Source organism: Cyanistes caeruleus, chromosome 1 (assembly GCF_971803275.1).
Source record: "Cyanistes caeruleus chromosome 1, bCyaCae1.hap1.1, whole genome shotgun sequence".
NCBI lineage: Eukaryota > Metazoa > Chordata > Aves > Passeriformes > Paridae > Cyanistes > Cyanistes caeruleus.
The window spans coordinates 100,794,166-100,810,480 of NC_141701.1; the positions used below are offsets into that span (position 1 = coordinate 100,794,166).

The window sequence follows — 16,315 nt, forward strand, 5'->3', positions numbered from 1 at the left end:
TCTGAGGGCCAGACAAAGAATTCTTTGGGTGTAAAGATTAGACTTCCCTTCTGGAGGAATTGATACATGCAAATAAAATGAGAAACAGAATGAAAAATACTCTCAGTATTCAAGATGTGTATTTCTGTAACTGAGAATTTTTTATCTTCACCATCAAATTATTCCAGACTACTTTTTTTCTTAGCTGTAACTTGAATTCTCATTTCCCAGAGAACAGATAATGCTTTTATCTCCTTTTGGGCAGAGAGCAAAATTGACCAGTGATAGGGACTAGACAGCTTAGCCAGTGCATAATGAGATTTGTAACAGGATATTGAGCCTTTTGCCTCCAGGTCATTGCTGATTATACCTTGGGCCAGGAGTGATCCAAGCTGTCTAATGCTCATGCAGTAGGTATTAAGCAAACTCCTAGGATGCAAACATCCATCTTTTATGGACCTTGATTGCAAGGTTCTAAAGCACATCCTTGACTTGAGGTATAATATTTTGACTTAATACTTAAATAAAAATATTTGGACACTGTAATGCTTTAGAAACACGCTGGGTGTAGATGTGTATTTTCTATGACCCTAATCTGCTGATAGGATCCTATCCTTTGTTTTCCTCATTAACAAAAGGTGTGATTTGACACACGGAACATGTATTACACTGTATAACCTCTGTGTGATTAATTCATATCAAGTATATGAAAGAGTGTTATTTGCCAGATGGAACTGACAGAGGGAAAGGAAGTAATGTTACTGCAAATTCTGTTAACAAAAGGTGCTATGTTAGTTGTAGACTTACACAAAAAATCTGTGATTGGTGACCTGGCATGTGTACATGAAACTGGAAGACCAAGAATCATTCTGTGTTCTAAAATAGGGAATGAAATCTCTTTCTTTTGGGTCAGTAAACTGACTGATAGATTTTTTTTTTTTGCAAGTTTGTTAGGAAATTAGAAAATTAATCAGGCATATATGATTTTTGCCATTTTTATAAGGAGATAACCAGGAACTGGCAAAATACTGAAGAATAACAACTCTACATATGGCTCAAGCCGTCATAATGGCATAGGGTTTTTTCTGGCTTTGTCTTTTTTCTCTTCTTCTCTCCATAATATCACTTATGTTTCAGGGAGAAGATCCATTACATTCGGACAGAGGGTACACATGGGCTTGAAAAGTTGTCGTGTGATGCAGATTTAGTAATTCTGCTGAGGTAATCAATTCAATCAATAGCATAATGTAATTACTTACAGTACCAGAGAAATTATCTGGCTCTTTCTCAGCATAATTGAAAAGATTTTGTTAAATCAGGTCATACTGATAACCATCCAAAATGATTCTGCCAGAGTATATCTGTCAATTTGTACTTCCTGGAAGGCAGCCTCCATCAGTGCAGTAAATCCAGCCAGCTCAGTCAGTTTGGCTGTTGCCATCAAATAGCAGATAAAAAGAATCGGGTCAAAATGTTTCCCTTTAATGGAAAAAAAATCTTGCTTTTTAAAGAAAGAAAAAACAAAAAAGAGAGGGAAAAAAATCCCTTTTCTTTCTCACTGCAATGTGACTGCTCATGAAATTGATAATTTTACTTTACAGCAGTGCTGCCACACATGAAACCTCAATGTCCAGTGCAGTGAGCATTGTCTGGGTAATGAAGATACGGCTTCAGTTTGTACTGAAACCAGAGAGCTTGGTCTTTAGGTCCTATTTCTCCTCAGTGCAGCTAAGAACTTATTTTATTGTCTTGGTCTGAGATGGGAAATATTGCATTACCCATGTGGGGTTGGTGTGCTCTAATAGCACTGCCTGATGCAAGAAATTTGCAACTTATTCCCATCATTTCAATTCAAGCAGTCAAAGTACTGAAATACATGAAAATTATCTGAGAAAAACAGCCTGGGAGACAGAGTGTGCATCTTTATTTCTCTCTGCTAATGTGTTGAAGGTGTTCCTGTTTCCTACATAGGCTCACATCTTTGCTCTCCATCAGTGGGGTGGGCTATCATGTTAGCATGAAGCATCTATTAAATTTCATTTTGTTCTTCATTGCTAGTGACCAGGCTGTCTTTGGGAAACGGATGGATTTTTTGAATCCATGAGTTCAGAGATGCACCCAAACATCTGACACAGTGAACTTGCACCATACTGCGTATTTACGTTCCTTCATGTGATGAATGTGAACTAAATCTCTCCCTATGACTTTTTGCATGCAGCCTTTTTGAAGAGGATATCATGTCCTACATACCACTGCAGGCTGCCTTCCATCCAGGTTACAGTTTTTCTCCTCGCTGCTCACCCTGTTCATCACCCCAAAACTCTCCAGGTAAGGAGATGGGAAAATTAAGACAAAATCTTGTATTTGTGATGTTTCTTCTAATAAATAGAAAAGAGCAGATTCGGAGCCAGCATCAGCTGTCCCCCTGCAAATTCCAGTGCCTACTCCAAATCTGATCCCAGTTGCTTTTTTTGCTGGATCAGTTTCCAGTGCTGCTATGTATCTGTTGAAGTGTTAGCAGTAGTTGAAACACAGATCAGAAATTGCCCATATGGAAGAAGGTGTTTTCCTGCTTTTTATATCATTGGAAAGGATTAGGTAAGAGAATGGTGTACTCCAAGCATAAGTCACTGACACGGAAACACATTGATTTTACGTGACAGCAGCAGAGAGCACCTTTCAAGTTGAAGGTGTGCTGCAGCACTTCCAGTACCCCTGTAAAGTTCAGTCTCCTCCACTCCATGTTCCAAAAACTTCTCTTCTTCCCAAGGCACGTCTATTTTGAGACCTGAGGGGATCATCTTCATCATCTAGCCTGACCTCCCGTGTTGAGCCCATTAACTTAGGTTTGACAGGAAACATATTTTCCAGAAAGACATGCTGTCTGAGAAGGTTATTCCCAGCTGTGCTATGTCTCTGTAGTTATTGTTTATGGTATAGAAATTTGAGGAGCTAATGTCTCCCTTTGGCAAAGAGACACAATCCCCACCACAGTCTCACTGTGTGGTTGTGTCCAGTGGCCATTTTGAGAGAATCAACAGAAATGTGATCTGAAGAAATCCATTTTTGGTTGAGCTTTTTGAGCATGCCTTTAAATTATCTGATTTCAAACAAAATTAATGGACAAGAGAAATTAAAATATTGGATGTGGCTGTGGCTTTTTGATGTGAAGAAGTTAAATGTTTCTCTAAAGGAGAACATTCTATCAGAATGTCCTATTTTCATTAATGAGTTTTAACACCACTGTTAATACAAGTTCCCCTTGTCTACATAAGGACAGGTTATAAGCAAGTCTCCTACAGGACAAAAATCCAAGTATATGGCACAAATGTGACTTAGGAGACTGTTCTTGTGTTCTTGTGAAAACACGAGGGCAAATACTCATTTTCAGTTACACACTGTCTTCTTGCTAATTTCTGTCCTGGTTATAAAGCCCATGAGAGCACCCCTTCTCTCATGTCCTTGGGGAAAACAAAAGGCTGACAGAAGAAAGAAGTGGTGCAGGGGTTTCTTTTTGCGCTGCATGTAAATCCGCCTTTCTGTTTTACCAGCAGAGACAGTAATGTCCTTCCCTCATGGCAACCACAATACTTTGGGCTCTCACTAAATGTGATGAGTTTTTTTTTTATTTCTGTGAAGCATTTGCTGCCAGATTTCTCATAAAAGGGATGGGTTTTATTGTCTTTTGTAATGAGATGGGGAAATGGGATTTCATTAATCTATTCTTTGGTCTTTTATGGTATGGCACTTGTTTATACAAAAAGAATAATCACCTACTTTGAGAATGCAGCCATCAAAACAAAACAGGTTCCAAATTGCTGAAAAATCTGCTGTATGTGTGAATCATAATAGGGAAATGTAGCATTTCTTGCTGATGGAAATCCTTTTTGATGCCACAAAGAGGTTTTGTGTTGATAGCTGTAAGTGTTTAATACACAATCAGATTAACACAGGGAAACCTGACTCCCAGCTTGGCTGGGGTGCTAGGCTCTGGTGAGAAGCATTGCTTTGAGTTTCAGAGGTTTAATCCGGCCAAGTAAGGAGATCTCCTATACCATGCAGAGGAGAGAGATCTCTTTAAAGTGCAAAAGGAAAAGAGAACTTAAATGCCACTGGCCATGAGAGGCAGATACGCTTGTCAGTCTTTCTCATGACTTTCTGATCCTTCAATTTCCATTCAGTCACTACTACAGGCAGAGGTGACACAACGGCAAGCACAAGATGCGCTTTTAGTGAAGAGGATACAGTCCTTGGAAGTCCATTGCAGTCACTGAATTACAGGAATTTACAACTCTATTGATGCCAGATAGAACAAAAATAACGCTGAGTGCACTCTATACCTGCAGAAAGTTCCTAACACATTGATTAACCAGTTCTGTCTGGAAACATAAGCTGCATGATATGGAAGAAGTCAAGCCCCTTTCACCTTAGGATGCTGTTCATTTTCCCTCCAGGGCTGCAGCGAGCAAGCGCAAGAGCACCTTCTCCGTACAGGAGGGACTTTGAAGCCAAGCTGCGCAATTTCTATAGAAAACTTGAAGCCAAAGGGTATGGGCAAGGTCCAGGGAAAATTAAGTAAGTATTAAAATCACTCAATTAGTCTAACAGCTTTGTCTTTGTCAGTCATTATCCATGAAGACAGGGATAGGGAGTGTAAAACACCCTGGAGACTGCATTTTTTACATGAGGGAAAGATAGGATCTTCATATACCCTGCAAAAGAGTGACCTACCTATCATTTGCCAGTAGGAGAATTATCCTTCCAGGCAAACACCTGGTTAGGTGGTAGGTTAATACCTACCAGATATTAACAACAGCTATTTCATTGTAATGGCAGGATGACTCCAAATTTTTTGGATCTACATATCAGCATAACTCAGGACCAGAACATAATCCTACAGAAGTTAGTCTGTACATGCAGGTTTAAGTTTCCATAGTTCTTTGTGTTGGTAGCCCTCCTCAATTTGAGCTGGAGAGTCTTGATGTATTTGGGGTTCTCTGTCATTTGATAGTGGACTTTCCATGCATCTTGTTAGCTGGCTTTTCAGTCTGTACCTACTTGTGCTCAATCTAGTTAGCCAACTTAGCCAAAAGACTGTGTGTTTCTAAGGTATTTCCTGGGCATCTGGTTGAATTTATGCCTCAGGCTGGCTTCCTACCAAAGGACATCTGTTGTGGAAAAAATAAAAGCATGAAGCCAAGCAATTTATTCCAGGCAAACGTCATCAGCAAAATGATCTCACAGACCTGAGGAGTCCTAGCTGGTGGTTACCCCTTTTGGAGTCCTGCTAAATGGGTCCAAGACAGACACAAAATATATTTTAGAAGGTCTGTTTTAAAATGCCCATGAACATATGGACAAGGGTTTCTTGCACAGGTGGTGTGTAAAAGTACTATTCATTAAGTTATTTTAGAGAATAGTAAGGAAGTAAGAGATGTGTTGTGTAAAAAGAGGCTGATACTCCCTTTGCTTCCCCTGCCACAGAAGCAGTATTTCCATGGACATGCACTGGATTAAATCCAGGAAGTGTTTGGGGCCAATTCCAGAAAGCTATGACTTCATATACACAGGAAACTCACAGCCCCCTCTACCATATAAATATGTATGTATAGGTTGTTGCAGAGAGTCTTAGCAGTAGAGCAGCATTTTGAACCTAATCATGGCATTGTGAAGGAATTCACCTTCAAGGCACATAGAAAAGCCAGTGGAACAACTCCTGAAAACCCATAATGGTCAAGTAGCACGTGCACCAGAAGATGCCATTTTATTAAGTTCTCTGAGAATGAATGTGTCTCTTTACAGCTCTTGTTTACCTTCAGCCTCACAAGCTCACACAAGACTCAATCATCAGCTCTTTATTTCTGCTGCCCTTTGCAGGTTAATTATACGGCGTGACCACTTGCTGGAAGGCACCTTCAACCAGGTAATGGCGTATTCACGCAAGGAGCTCCAGCGGAACAAACTCTACGTCACGTTTGTCGGCGAGGAAGGGTAGGGAACCACAGAATGCTCTCGGTTCTGGAGTAGTTGTTATGTTGCAAAAGCACCAAGCTGACTAAGGCTGAGCTTCTCTTATTATTATTATGTAATGTTTCTTTGGTTTTGTTTTACCTCCGAGTAAGTGATTCATCTTAATCAACTCAAACATTTGTTAAAAATAACAATAACAATAATGCTTCATTTTCCTATAACACCTTTCATCTAGATGTCTCAAAGTGACAGTTTAAGACCTTTTTCATAGTCTTTTCAAAGCTTGAAGTCTGATGTCAGTCATGAAAACTATACAACCACAATTGGTTTAGATTTGCAGATTTCTTCAACTATAATAGGTTAAATCTATTGTCATCTTGTTTCCCATGGATATTTTGACAGACTGGGAGGGAAAACTCAACTACAGACCAATATTTACACACTGAATCAGTCTCAGGACTATAGTTAGAGACCAGACCCTTATCCACTTTGTTATTCTAACTCTTCACAGTAGATGTGGTTTTGCTTTAAAAATTTTTGCTTTGCATGCCAACTAATGATCATTTGTTATCCATATGTGGATTTTTTGTTTCCATCTTAAGTGAGAAACATGAATGCTGTTTAGTCCTTAAAATTTAATTCATGCAGCTGGAATCTGAAAGCAATAGAAGTTTCTTGAGAAGGCCTTTTCTCAGGAAGTTTTCTACAGCTCTTACAATCCATGAGCCATTATTGTATGATGAAAGCCAGCCCCTGACCCTTTGTTTTCAGATGTAAGCACAACTTTTCAAAGCCACCCTGGCTCACCTTAAGAGCTACGTTGTAACTGAAGCCTAATCCACACACTTTTATAATGGAAAGACCATTATGTGCATGTTTCCAGTGTGCCATATTACAAAGGCATGAAATTGTATTTCAGTAGCTTTGCATGTAAAGTTTCTTTTTTTCAAAAACCCCATGTGTAGGATCTCAGTTCCAAAGGTGCTAGACAGTACCTGAGGCAACTCTCAACATGTCCAGCAACTGCTGACTCTCTCAGCTTTGAGGTCCCTTGGCAAGTGAAGGGCTTCTGTCCCTTGTCTCGGGTCAGGTTACGTCCAGTAGAAAACAGAAGTTGCCAGTCTCAAAGAGACAGATCTCACTCTGTCACTTGGTCACTCAGTGACCTCAGGAGTTTTTTTCACTCTTACTTTTTATTCTCAATGGATTTGATATTGTGTAACAGAGATCATCTTACAGCTGGTTTTGCCTCTGGCCTCCAAGTAAAGCATAAACATGTAGCACACTTCAGTTTATGTTTTTGGAATAGTGTTCTGGAATGCTAATACTGGCCAAAGTCATATTGTTTTCTGTGTGGTATGGTGTCCTCAGGAGAAATTACAAACCAATTTGATGTGCAAATTCATTCATTCTTCACTGAAGATACATTACTCTAGGGCTTCTGCTGATTAATGCTAATATACATTCTGCTGGAAGGACTCCAAGGTGCCAGTTCCCTACTGAAGAGTTGATGCTGTATGGCCATGTGATGCTGTACGGGCAGAGCTTCCCAAGTTTCAAAGAAAAAGGACATTGAAAGTGAACTATAAAGGCTCTATGATGAGTTAGTGTGTTGCCCAGAAATGCAATAGCTATTCTCCCGCTAACACAGACGCGTGTTGTTTGTAGTTCTTTACTCCAGCCATTACCAGGCTTAACCCAGTACTTTGATGTCCACAGAACCAGGCCTGGTCCATGGCTGGCACTAGTGAGTCGTGTAGGCTTCTTCCCATCCTCTTTTACAATTGTGGCTTCTGTGTCATCACATGATCCTAGAGCTAAAGCTCCTGAAAGAGAGAAATACTGAATCTCCAGACATAAAATACAGGAGGATGGGCCCACCTGCCCTTTGTAATCTTTCTAGTTGCACAAACTAATCATTCAGCCCCTTTCACTTATGCTTCTATAACTTTATAGTGCACAGCATTCTGACCCAGTTGCAGAGCTTTCCACTTAATTTACAGCTGTTAAGTAGGAGGAATAGTGTCCACCTCAGAAAATCTTTTAGCACACATATGGCTACAGATCATTTCTTCATATTGCTATGTGTACGTTTATTTCACACTGAAAAACCTACCTACCATTATTAGAGAATGATTTGTTTTCAGTTAGTCCACCACAGTTTTCATTTAATGGATTCAGAAAAAATTTTTGGTTCTGTTTTCCTTTTTTTTTTTTCCAACCTGAGTGTTAAAAATTCAAGGGAAAAAAATAGAGGTTCTCTACAGAGAAAACAGCAAAGCACAGTTTAAGGTGTACCACATGAAAATAACAGAAAGTAGAAAGGGCTTGGATGGAACAAGAAAGGAATCATCATCTCTGTCTTAAGAGACACAATTCTGCTGGGATTTAGTCTTGTTCAGCATAAACCTTTATGGTTTCTGAAGCTAAAAAAACATCCTTGGGGCTAGATTTTGGTACATCTCCGTGTAGGATGGTCAGAGCAATTTCTCCTTTAGGCCAGGCTTTCTGGTCTGTGAACCCAAGTGCTCACAGGCAGTTCAAACCCACTCACTAGAAAGCTGCCCCTTTGCTGGCCAGCCAGCTGAGGCAAGGCTGGGCCTTGTACCTCCAGTTTGCTAAGCTTTTGGAACAAAGGAAAATAAACTACTTAAGGCATGCATCCCCATTATGATTCCTCACAGATCAGCTTGGATATTGGTGACGTTTTGGCATCACAACTTCTTCAAGACTCAGAATCAAGTATTGAGAGGAGAGATAATATTTGACTACACAGGCTGCTGTGTTAAGACAGCAGCCAATGTAGGCAAACCCAGGAAATCCACTCAAATGGTAAGGGGCCTCATTTTAACTTTCCTACCTTTTTCTTTCTAGGTTGGACTACAGTGGCCCCTCCCGAGAATTCTTTTTCCTTCTGTCTCAGGAGCTCTTCAATCCTTATTACGGGCTGTTTGAGTATTCAGCCAACGACACTTACACTGTACAGATCAGCCCCATGTCTGCCTTTGTTGAAAATCACCTGGAATGGTAAGAACATTTTATGCAGAACTGAACAATTGCTTCAGAGCAATTAAAAAAATGGAAAAGCAAAACAAAAGCTGCCAGTTTAGACTGGAGTACATACAAATATTGTTAATTCTATGGAGAGGTGGAGAAGAAGGTTGTGAAAAGGAAGAGATGGGGTAAACATAAATGCAAGAGCAGGCTCTGAAAAAGCAGTTGTGATGAGGTATTACTATGAAAATGTCCTGCTGGCATTACTTGGGACTTGATGTTTGTGAATTTCTGTGTGAATATTAAAGGGACAGGGAGAAGAGCTCCGCTTAATCCAGTCTTCATCTCCTTGCTCCCTTTCTAAGAAAAACCAGTGTTGCCTTTCTATACATCACACAGCATTGTACTTGGAAGCTGTACAGTGTTCTCTGAGAGCCACATTTCTGCTCTGTTCCTAGCACAGGCCTTAAAGAAGCTCCAGTGAAAGCAGTTTTCCTTTTCTTCCCCTACAGAGTGTCTCTACTTGTCTGGGGCAAGGCCGGCACAGGGAGCAGATATTTTAGCTTACTAAATATGTGTGCAAACAGACAAATTGCTGATCTTGTTTCTTTATCAAAAATTCTGAAAACATATTGTGATGTCCTCATTTTCTCTTTCTGCCCCCAGATCTGTCTGTCTTTGGGAGTTGTTTTCACTTTGGTAGCTTCAGATGTGGTTAAGCGAGGCACAGGCTGCAAGCCCTGGGCATCGCTTGGTGCCTTGTGGGATTTCATTGTGTCAAAGAAGTGCTGCCACATGGGTTTGTTCCTGTGATGGTTTTCTTTGTCAATCTCTCACTGGCTCCTCTCAGAGATCCTTTTTTTTTAAAATGGGAGGCAGTTCAGGCCCCTTTTAAATTGCAAATAGTACATGTTCCTCTGTTCTTATGAGCAGATCCTCCTTTGCTTGGCTTATAGCAGGCAGGAGATCAAGAACAGTTGTACTGTCACCTGTGTTAAAGTTGCTGGGGGAAAAAGAGATGTTGCTTGGGACTAGCATGGTTTCTGAATTTTTGTTGGATTTTTTATTTTTTTATTATAATTTCCAGCAGCAGAGCTAACAATGATCCTTAATTTAGTGTTTCTCTACTGACATGAACAGGAAGAGAGTAGCTTAGTTCTTACAGCTTGTTCACCTCCCACTGCAATCCTGTTCATTAGACACTATGTGGTGCCTTCCTAGTTTTCAAGAAGAAATAAAGTCTGTCCTATGTTCTGTCTTAACAGACAGCATGGATAAATTTCTGATTTAGGAGGCTGTTATTTTTTGGAGATGTATTTTGACTTCCAGTCAGAGGACCAGCTAGGCAGGTGCAAACCCATGATCATTCTACCCACTTTGTGATGGACCTCTATGTCACAGACCTCTATGTCCAGAAATGGTGTTGCCATGTTACCAGCAGGTGAAACAGACCCTTGCTCTTACATGTTATTAACACTGTCCTTGCAAACAGTTGCAAGTTTCTGAAGTGATTAATTCTCCTGCAAAATATATATGCTGAGTTTGATCCCTTCACTTTGTCTTTCTGTGCCTTGAGAGATTTCAGCATGAAAGAGGCAGGTTTTTAAAGGTGTCCTGGGCATATGGAACAGCAGAAAGACACCTAATATGATTTTCCTGTAGCAGTTAGAATTAAACTCTAAAGTCAGCAGCAGTTAGACATGTAGACTGTTTCTCCAACTGCACATACCAATCCAGCTTCTTGCATGCAGAACGTTATTTGGCCTTCAGACCTTTTTGTTTTCCTATTTTTAAGAAAAATAAATTTGGTCTCTTGGCCTGCAGAAGGAAATAAATGCTATGAATGATGAGGTTTGCACATTCAGTATTGTAAATAGGGCAAGATTGCAGAACCCAAAGGAATGATAAACAATCCAGTCAGTGCTTGGAAATACTTCTTGAACCTGTTATGGAAATAATTGCCTGAGACTAGCAGTTTATAATTAGCCTGATAGGTTTCATGATTGGCTTGTAGATATCTAGCCATCCTAAATGTTTTTATACTATGTGACTGATCTCAGCTATTCATGTGCAACCTTAGAGTCCTGTGTTCAGAATTCTGTGCAGCCAGTGAAGACAGGAATTGGACCAACCTTCTCTGATTGAAACTCAGAGTTTGATTCTCCCATTAAGGTTTTACAGGTTAACTTCCGTAAGGACACTGTACTAACTGCCTTGTCACTGTTTGTTCCTGAGGAATGAGGTTTGCTGATGTTCACAGGCTTTTTCATTCTCATGAGAGTCAGAGCCAGAACTACTTTCTCAGATGTAGTTGCTGATCAGATTCCAGCAGAGTATCCTCCCTGTAACATGCCAGAAATAGATATCACTTTCTTGTTCTCAAATCTGTTATGAAGCACCAGCTAACATAGACAGATGAATCAATTTGAGAATTCCAGGGTCACGGATAATTAATTTTCATAGTCTTTTCGAAGCTTGAAGTCTGATGTCAGTCATGAAAACTATACAACCACAATTGGTTTAGATTTTCAGATTTCTTCAACTATGTGCTTTTTGCTGCTGGGAGCCTTTTTATTTATGTGAAGTCTACCCTCAGCATGTTTTTCTCTATAGTATTTCTGCAAGACCTCTCCAGACACAGCTATATGAAGAAACAAAGCTAGCAAAAAAATGTACTCAAAATTATTTTACATTTTCTCTTTCTTAAGCGAACACTGGTGAATTTGAGATAAATACAACAAAATGCAAAGATGTGATGCAGAATGGAGAAATACACTGCTTTTTTTCCCCAGCCTAAAAGTTACAGTTCTGCCCCTTTTAGTGGCTTATTTCATGCTTTGCTCTTTGTACAAACAGCATTCTGAGTCCAAAATGAGCACATCAAAGCACAGACTAGTTGTGTGTATGCCAAGTTAAGAAAGAGACATAATGACTGGAAAATATTTCTCATTTATGGAGAAACTGAGATTTAACACCTTTCCTGCTAGCTGCCATTGAATAAGACTTTTTCCTTCAGTTAACATATGTGCATACCGAACACACAAAATATAAGATACCACACATTTTTAAAGTTAAACTATTTTAAATCCCCCTTTATCTGAAAGGACTGCTCCAGCTCCCTAGATCAAAGAAGTTTGATGATACATATTTTTATCTGCAGGCTACAGAATGTACCTGAAGTTCATAGCCAGAAAAGTTGCTTTTAATCCGTGCCAGTAATGAGCCATTCTAACTGATCTAGGCAAATGTGTCTAGCTTTTTGCCTAGGTACTTGAAAACATCTTCTGAAATACACCCCCATTAGAAGGAGCTCACCCTTTTCTACATAAGTGGGCAAAACGGGGAACCAAAGAAAGAAATGTGAAAACAAGCCCAGTCTCTTCATAAAAGGCCAAATGGCCTAGACAGAAAAAATCATTCACAGACATTCATTTGGAGATCTGAGGGATCTTAACTTGAAACATCTTTTTTCTGTATTTTCATTGTGAATTAGTGACAGCATGGGTTTTTGTAATAGTAAGGCATTTGTGGACCTTGCTGTGATATTTATGCAGCCAGAGAGAAGTACCCCAGTGCTACAGTAACCTTAGAGGTATTTACAGCTTGCTAATCATACTTACCATTTTGTATCCATCTCAGAGAAGGCCTGTAGTGTTTTGTTTGTTTTTCTTTATTTGAAAATTAATGCATTTGTTTAGCAGAACCTTATTAGAAAGTTAAAGACCTGTGAGTAAAATGTTTTTGTGCAGAATCCTACTTAAGACCACAGACATGATTCAGTCAGACCCAATGCTCAGGTCTCCAGAAGCTGTAGATTATTGCTGCCCATGTTGTCCTAATGAACTCTACTAATTTCATTCTCATTTCTAATTCCTTTGGGGCAGGACTTTCTTCATTCATTTCCCATAATGAACTTTTATTTCTTCTCTCCAGTACCCTTCCTCATATTCTAGTCTGTGCCACTGAGCAGAGTCAGGCAGATGCATAAGATGCATTTATTTCTGCCTCATTCTGTGGGCAGGTGGAAGCCTGGTGCACCCACTCTCCACACAGACAGGACTTTGCTTTCCCTGTGCTCCAAATCATCTGACATGGTCACTGCAACTGGTTAAGCTGAGCAAATACCTGCTGTCTTCCATCAGGGCTGATTGCTTCAGGCATGGCACTGCCTGGGTTGCTTTTACATGCTCAGGTGCAGGGGCAGCTCCTTTTGCCTACACTGTGTGTGGGGTCATACCCCAGCCAACCTCTGAGCAGCCCTTTTATTTATTTTGTGTAAACGAGAAACCACATAACCAGCACTATGCATCTCTAGCACGCCAGAGAATGCAGGGTGTTGTTTTTCCCTTTCTTTGTTGTAATAAACCCAAGGAGAACTGAGAATGTTGCAATTTCAGCTGTCTTTTCTCCTTTGAGAGCTTGGTTGGTTTCCTTGCCCCAATTTCCTTATGAGTTGTGCCTTGTGCAATTTCCCTGCCTATCCATCAGACAGATTCCTAATCAGTTTGAGACCTGTCTGACAGGAGGGTAAACATCTTGAAGATAATAATTTCCTAAAAGCTTTGTGAAACTGTCTGGGTAAAGGACAGAACTGCAGAAGAGTGGCTCAGTGAGGTGGGTGGGAGAGCTCAGCAGGGATCTGTGCTGTCTGTCCTCACAGCTGGCCAAGCAGCACGAGTGAGCCGGCAGGTCCATCACAGGCAGAGCTGTGCAAGCTCAGGGAAGACAGAAGGAAGAAACTGGAGATACTCCGAAGTCTGGGAAGTTCTAGCAGAAGCATGTAGGAGGAACTGAGAGCAACTGCAATGTGGTAATGTAGGGCCATCAGAGACAGATCTATAGGAAACAAAGTTCCATTAATCCTTCTACACAGAGACTGACTAATTTCAATTAAAGTATTTTTAAAGAAAGTGACAAATTGCCTCATGACCTAATGGGCTGTATTCCTATGTGGACCAGCTCATGGGATGGATTTAGACACACTCCATGGCTCCTTATAGAAACAGTGGAGAAATGTAGTCACAGCATCTAAGCAGGAGGTCTGCAAACAGCCATTACTCCTCTCCACTGACTGAAGGGAGCTCTTGGGAATATGTGGTCTGAATTACTCATGAATCTCTCTGATTTTTCAACTGTTGTGGCAGGCAGCCTACATATGGCCCAATACCTGTTTAGTCAGGGAGTCAGAAACACTGAGTTTGGTTTTGGGCTTAAAAGGGCCATTTGTGTGGGTCTACATTTGGGGGAGGAATTAAGTTAGGAGACCAATTTTGCAGCCGTCTTGAAAGGGCCTGTTTATGCTAAACACTGAAAAATCATCCTCTTAAAAATCAGATAAAACACTCCAGAGTGAGGCATCAAGCTACATCCAGTTGTTTTTGAAATTAGATGACTGCCTGTTTGCCTCAGTTTCCATCTGAAGAGATTTCCTAGTATGTAATCAACATGAATTCCATTTGATGTACAGTACTGCTCAGAACTGCTTTGAAATTCTCAGATGAAAGGCACCATAGAAAACCAAAGCATTTAATGTTATGTTAGACTATAAATTTTAATTACTAGCAATATCTTATTTTAAATAAATTATGTTTGCATGAGGAATTTTCAAGCACTATTGTAAATCTTCTGGACAAGAACAATATTAAAATAAATGTGCAGCTGAAATAATTTATAAGACCTTTTCACTGTGTGAAAAGGGTATGTTACTGAAATGCCTTCTTGCTGCTGTACTGTGATCTCTCAATGCCTCCTGTACTTAAGTAAACTTTGATTTTCCTATTAAGTTTGATGTATGACTGTATCACATAGAGCCTGCCTCAACAGCTGGTTAATTATTTATTAAGGGTCGGGAGGAATTGGAAGATTAAAGGGAAAGCAAAACTGAAGGAGAAAAAAGTATTCTTTCTAACTGAACTTGTACAGCAACCATTTTTTCTTTAAAAAGATTCTGCTTTATATTTACCTTATTCTTGACTTTCTGTCTCTTACTTGAGAATTTTTTTTCCAAGCTCTTTTGAGGATCTGAGTGGCTTTGCTTTATGGGTTGAAAAAAGAGATGTCTCTCACAGTCTCTACCCCTTTTCTCTTCACTGAGTTTCATAGTTTCTCTAGCACTTCTACCAAACTAGAGTTTGGTTTGAGGGAAAGGCGGCTGTTCTATTTTGTTCCGTATTTACAAAAGTCATATTTATGGGTTTTTCCCCTTGCTTCGGGCCTTTTAGTCTTTTGCAACACTGCAGATTAAATCTGCCCATAGATGGGAGGCTTCACATGAAAATCTTTGTAGTTCTGCACCTTGCATGTGGCAGAGGAGAAAAGGGTAAAATGCACACTGTCCACAAGCACGTGGGGCTGCAGTGAAGCAGCAGGATGGGCAGTGATTGTCTGTGTATTGATAAATAAAAACTCCCAGAGAGTGATGAATGTTGTCATATCTCCTGTTCCAGCCACACTGGAAAGGCAAGGCTGAGCTGTCACTATGAAGTATTGCTCAGTCATCATTCCTCTCCTTATTTCTCATTACATTTTATTCAGACTTCAGTAAGGTAAAGAAAATTCAGCTAGAGCAGGTGCAGAAATTCCCAATATAACCTTTTTTTTTTGTAAGTAATACAATTCATACATCAAAAGAAGGACTGCTTGTAGAGCAATATTGTTTTCAGTAAATCACCCAAATTCATTTTGGGTGTTTTTGAGTAGCAAAGGCATTTCTGTTTCTGTAGGCCTCTCCCTGGGATGTTTTGAAAGGTACAAGTTTCATATATTTGTTGAAAATTATTCTTAGTTTCAGTATGTTACCTTTGTGTTACATTGAATTCCAGAAAAGGGGAATATTAAATATTTAATTTGATCTGATATGTATATTTTTAAAGGGAGAAAAGTAATGTTTGTCAGTTTTTCTCAACTTGGAATAGGAATATTTTTCAAAATCTCAATAAACTTATGGAGGATGAGAAAACTAATGACCTGTTCACCCTCTATGAGAAAAGTCTGTGTGATAGAAAGAATACAGAAGTGTACATTCAGTATCTTGTTGCTCATTGAAGGAAACATTTTACACTGTGGCATATGACTTCCATTCTAGAAAACGGCAGACTAGAAACTAGAATTATTTAATTATGTTGGAAATATTTGTAAAGAAAAGTAAAACAATTTCTTAGACTTCAGAACACAAATGCAAAAGTTCTGCTATTCTGCAGAATATGCATGTTCCCAGAAGAGGATCAGAGTGATCAGTTTACAGAGGTATTAATAAAAGTTGGAAGCATTTAATGATTTGCAAAACAATACCTAAAATAGACTGCCATGCAATTAATAGCACATCTGAATATCAGCACACAGATTTCTGACTTTACTCAATGGAGTATCCTCA

The 16,315-nt window shown here is 39.7% G+C and overlaps 1 protein-coding gene across 30 annotated transcripts in view; it reads left to right on the plus strand.

The window, feature by feature from the left end:
* The window catches only part of HECW1 (HECT, C2 and WW domain containing E3 ubiquitin protein ligase 1), a 319,771-nt gene that overhangs the window by 279,047 nt on the left and 24,409 nt on the right, over positions 1-16,315 (plus strand). For all 30 annotated transcript variants that reach the window (XM_086845056.1, XM_086845137.1, XM_086845031.1 and 27 more), the window contains 5 exons: positions 1,117-1,200; positions 2,198-2,307; positions 4,434-4,554; positions 5,857-5,970; positions 8,824-8,976. In XM_086845056.1, the coding sequence (XP_086701182.1) occupies positions 1,117-1,200; positions 2,198-2,307; positions 4,434-4,554; positions 5,857-5,970; positions 8,824-8,976 (582 nt within the window). The remainder of the gene's footprint in view (positions 1-1,116; positions 1,201-2,197; positions 2,308-4,433; positions 4,555-5,856; positions 5,971-8,823; positions 8,977-16,315) is intronic.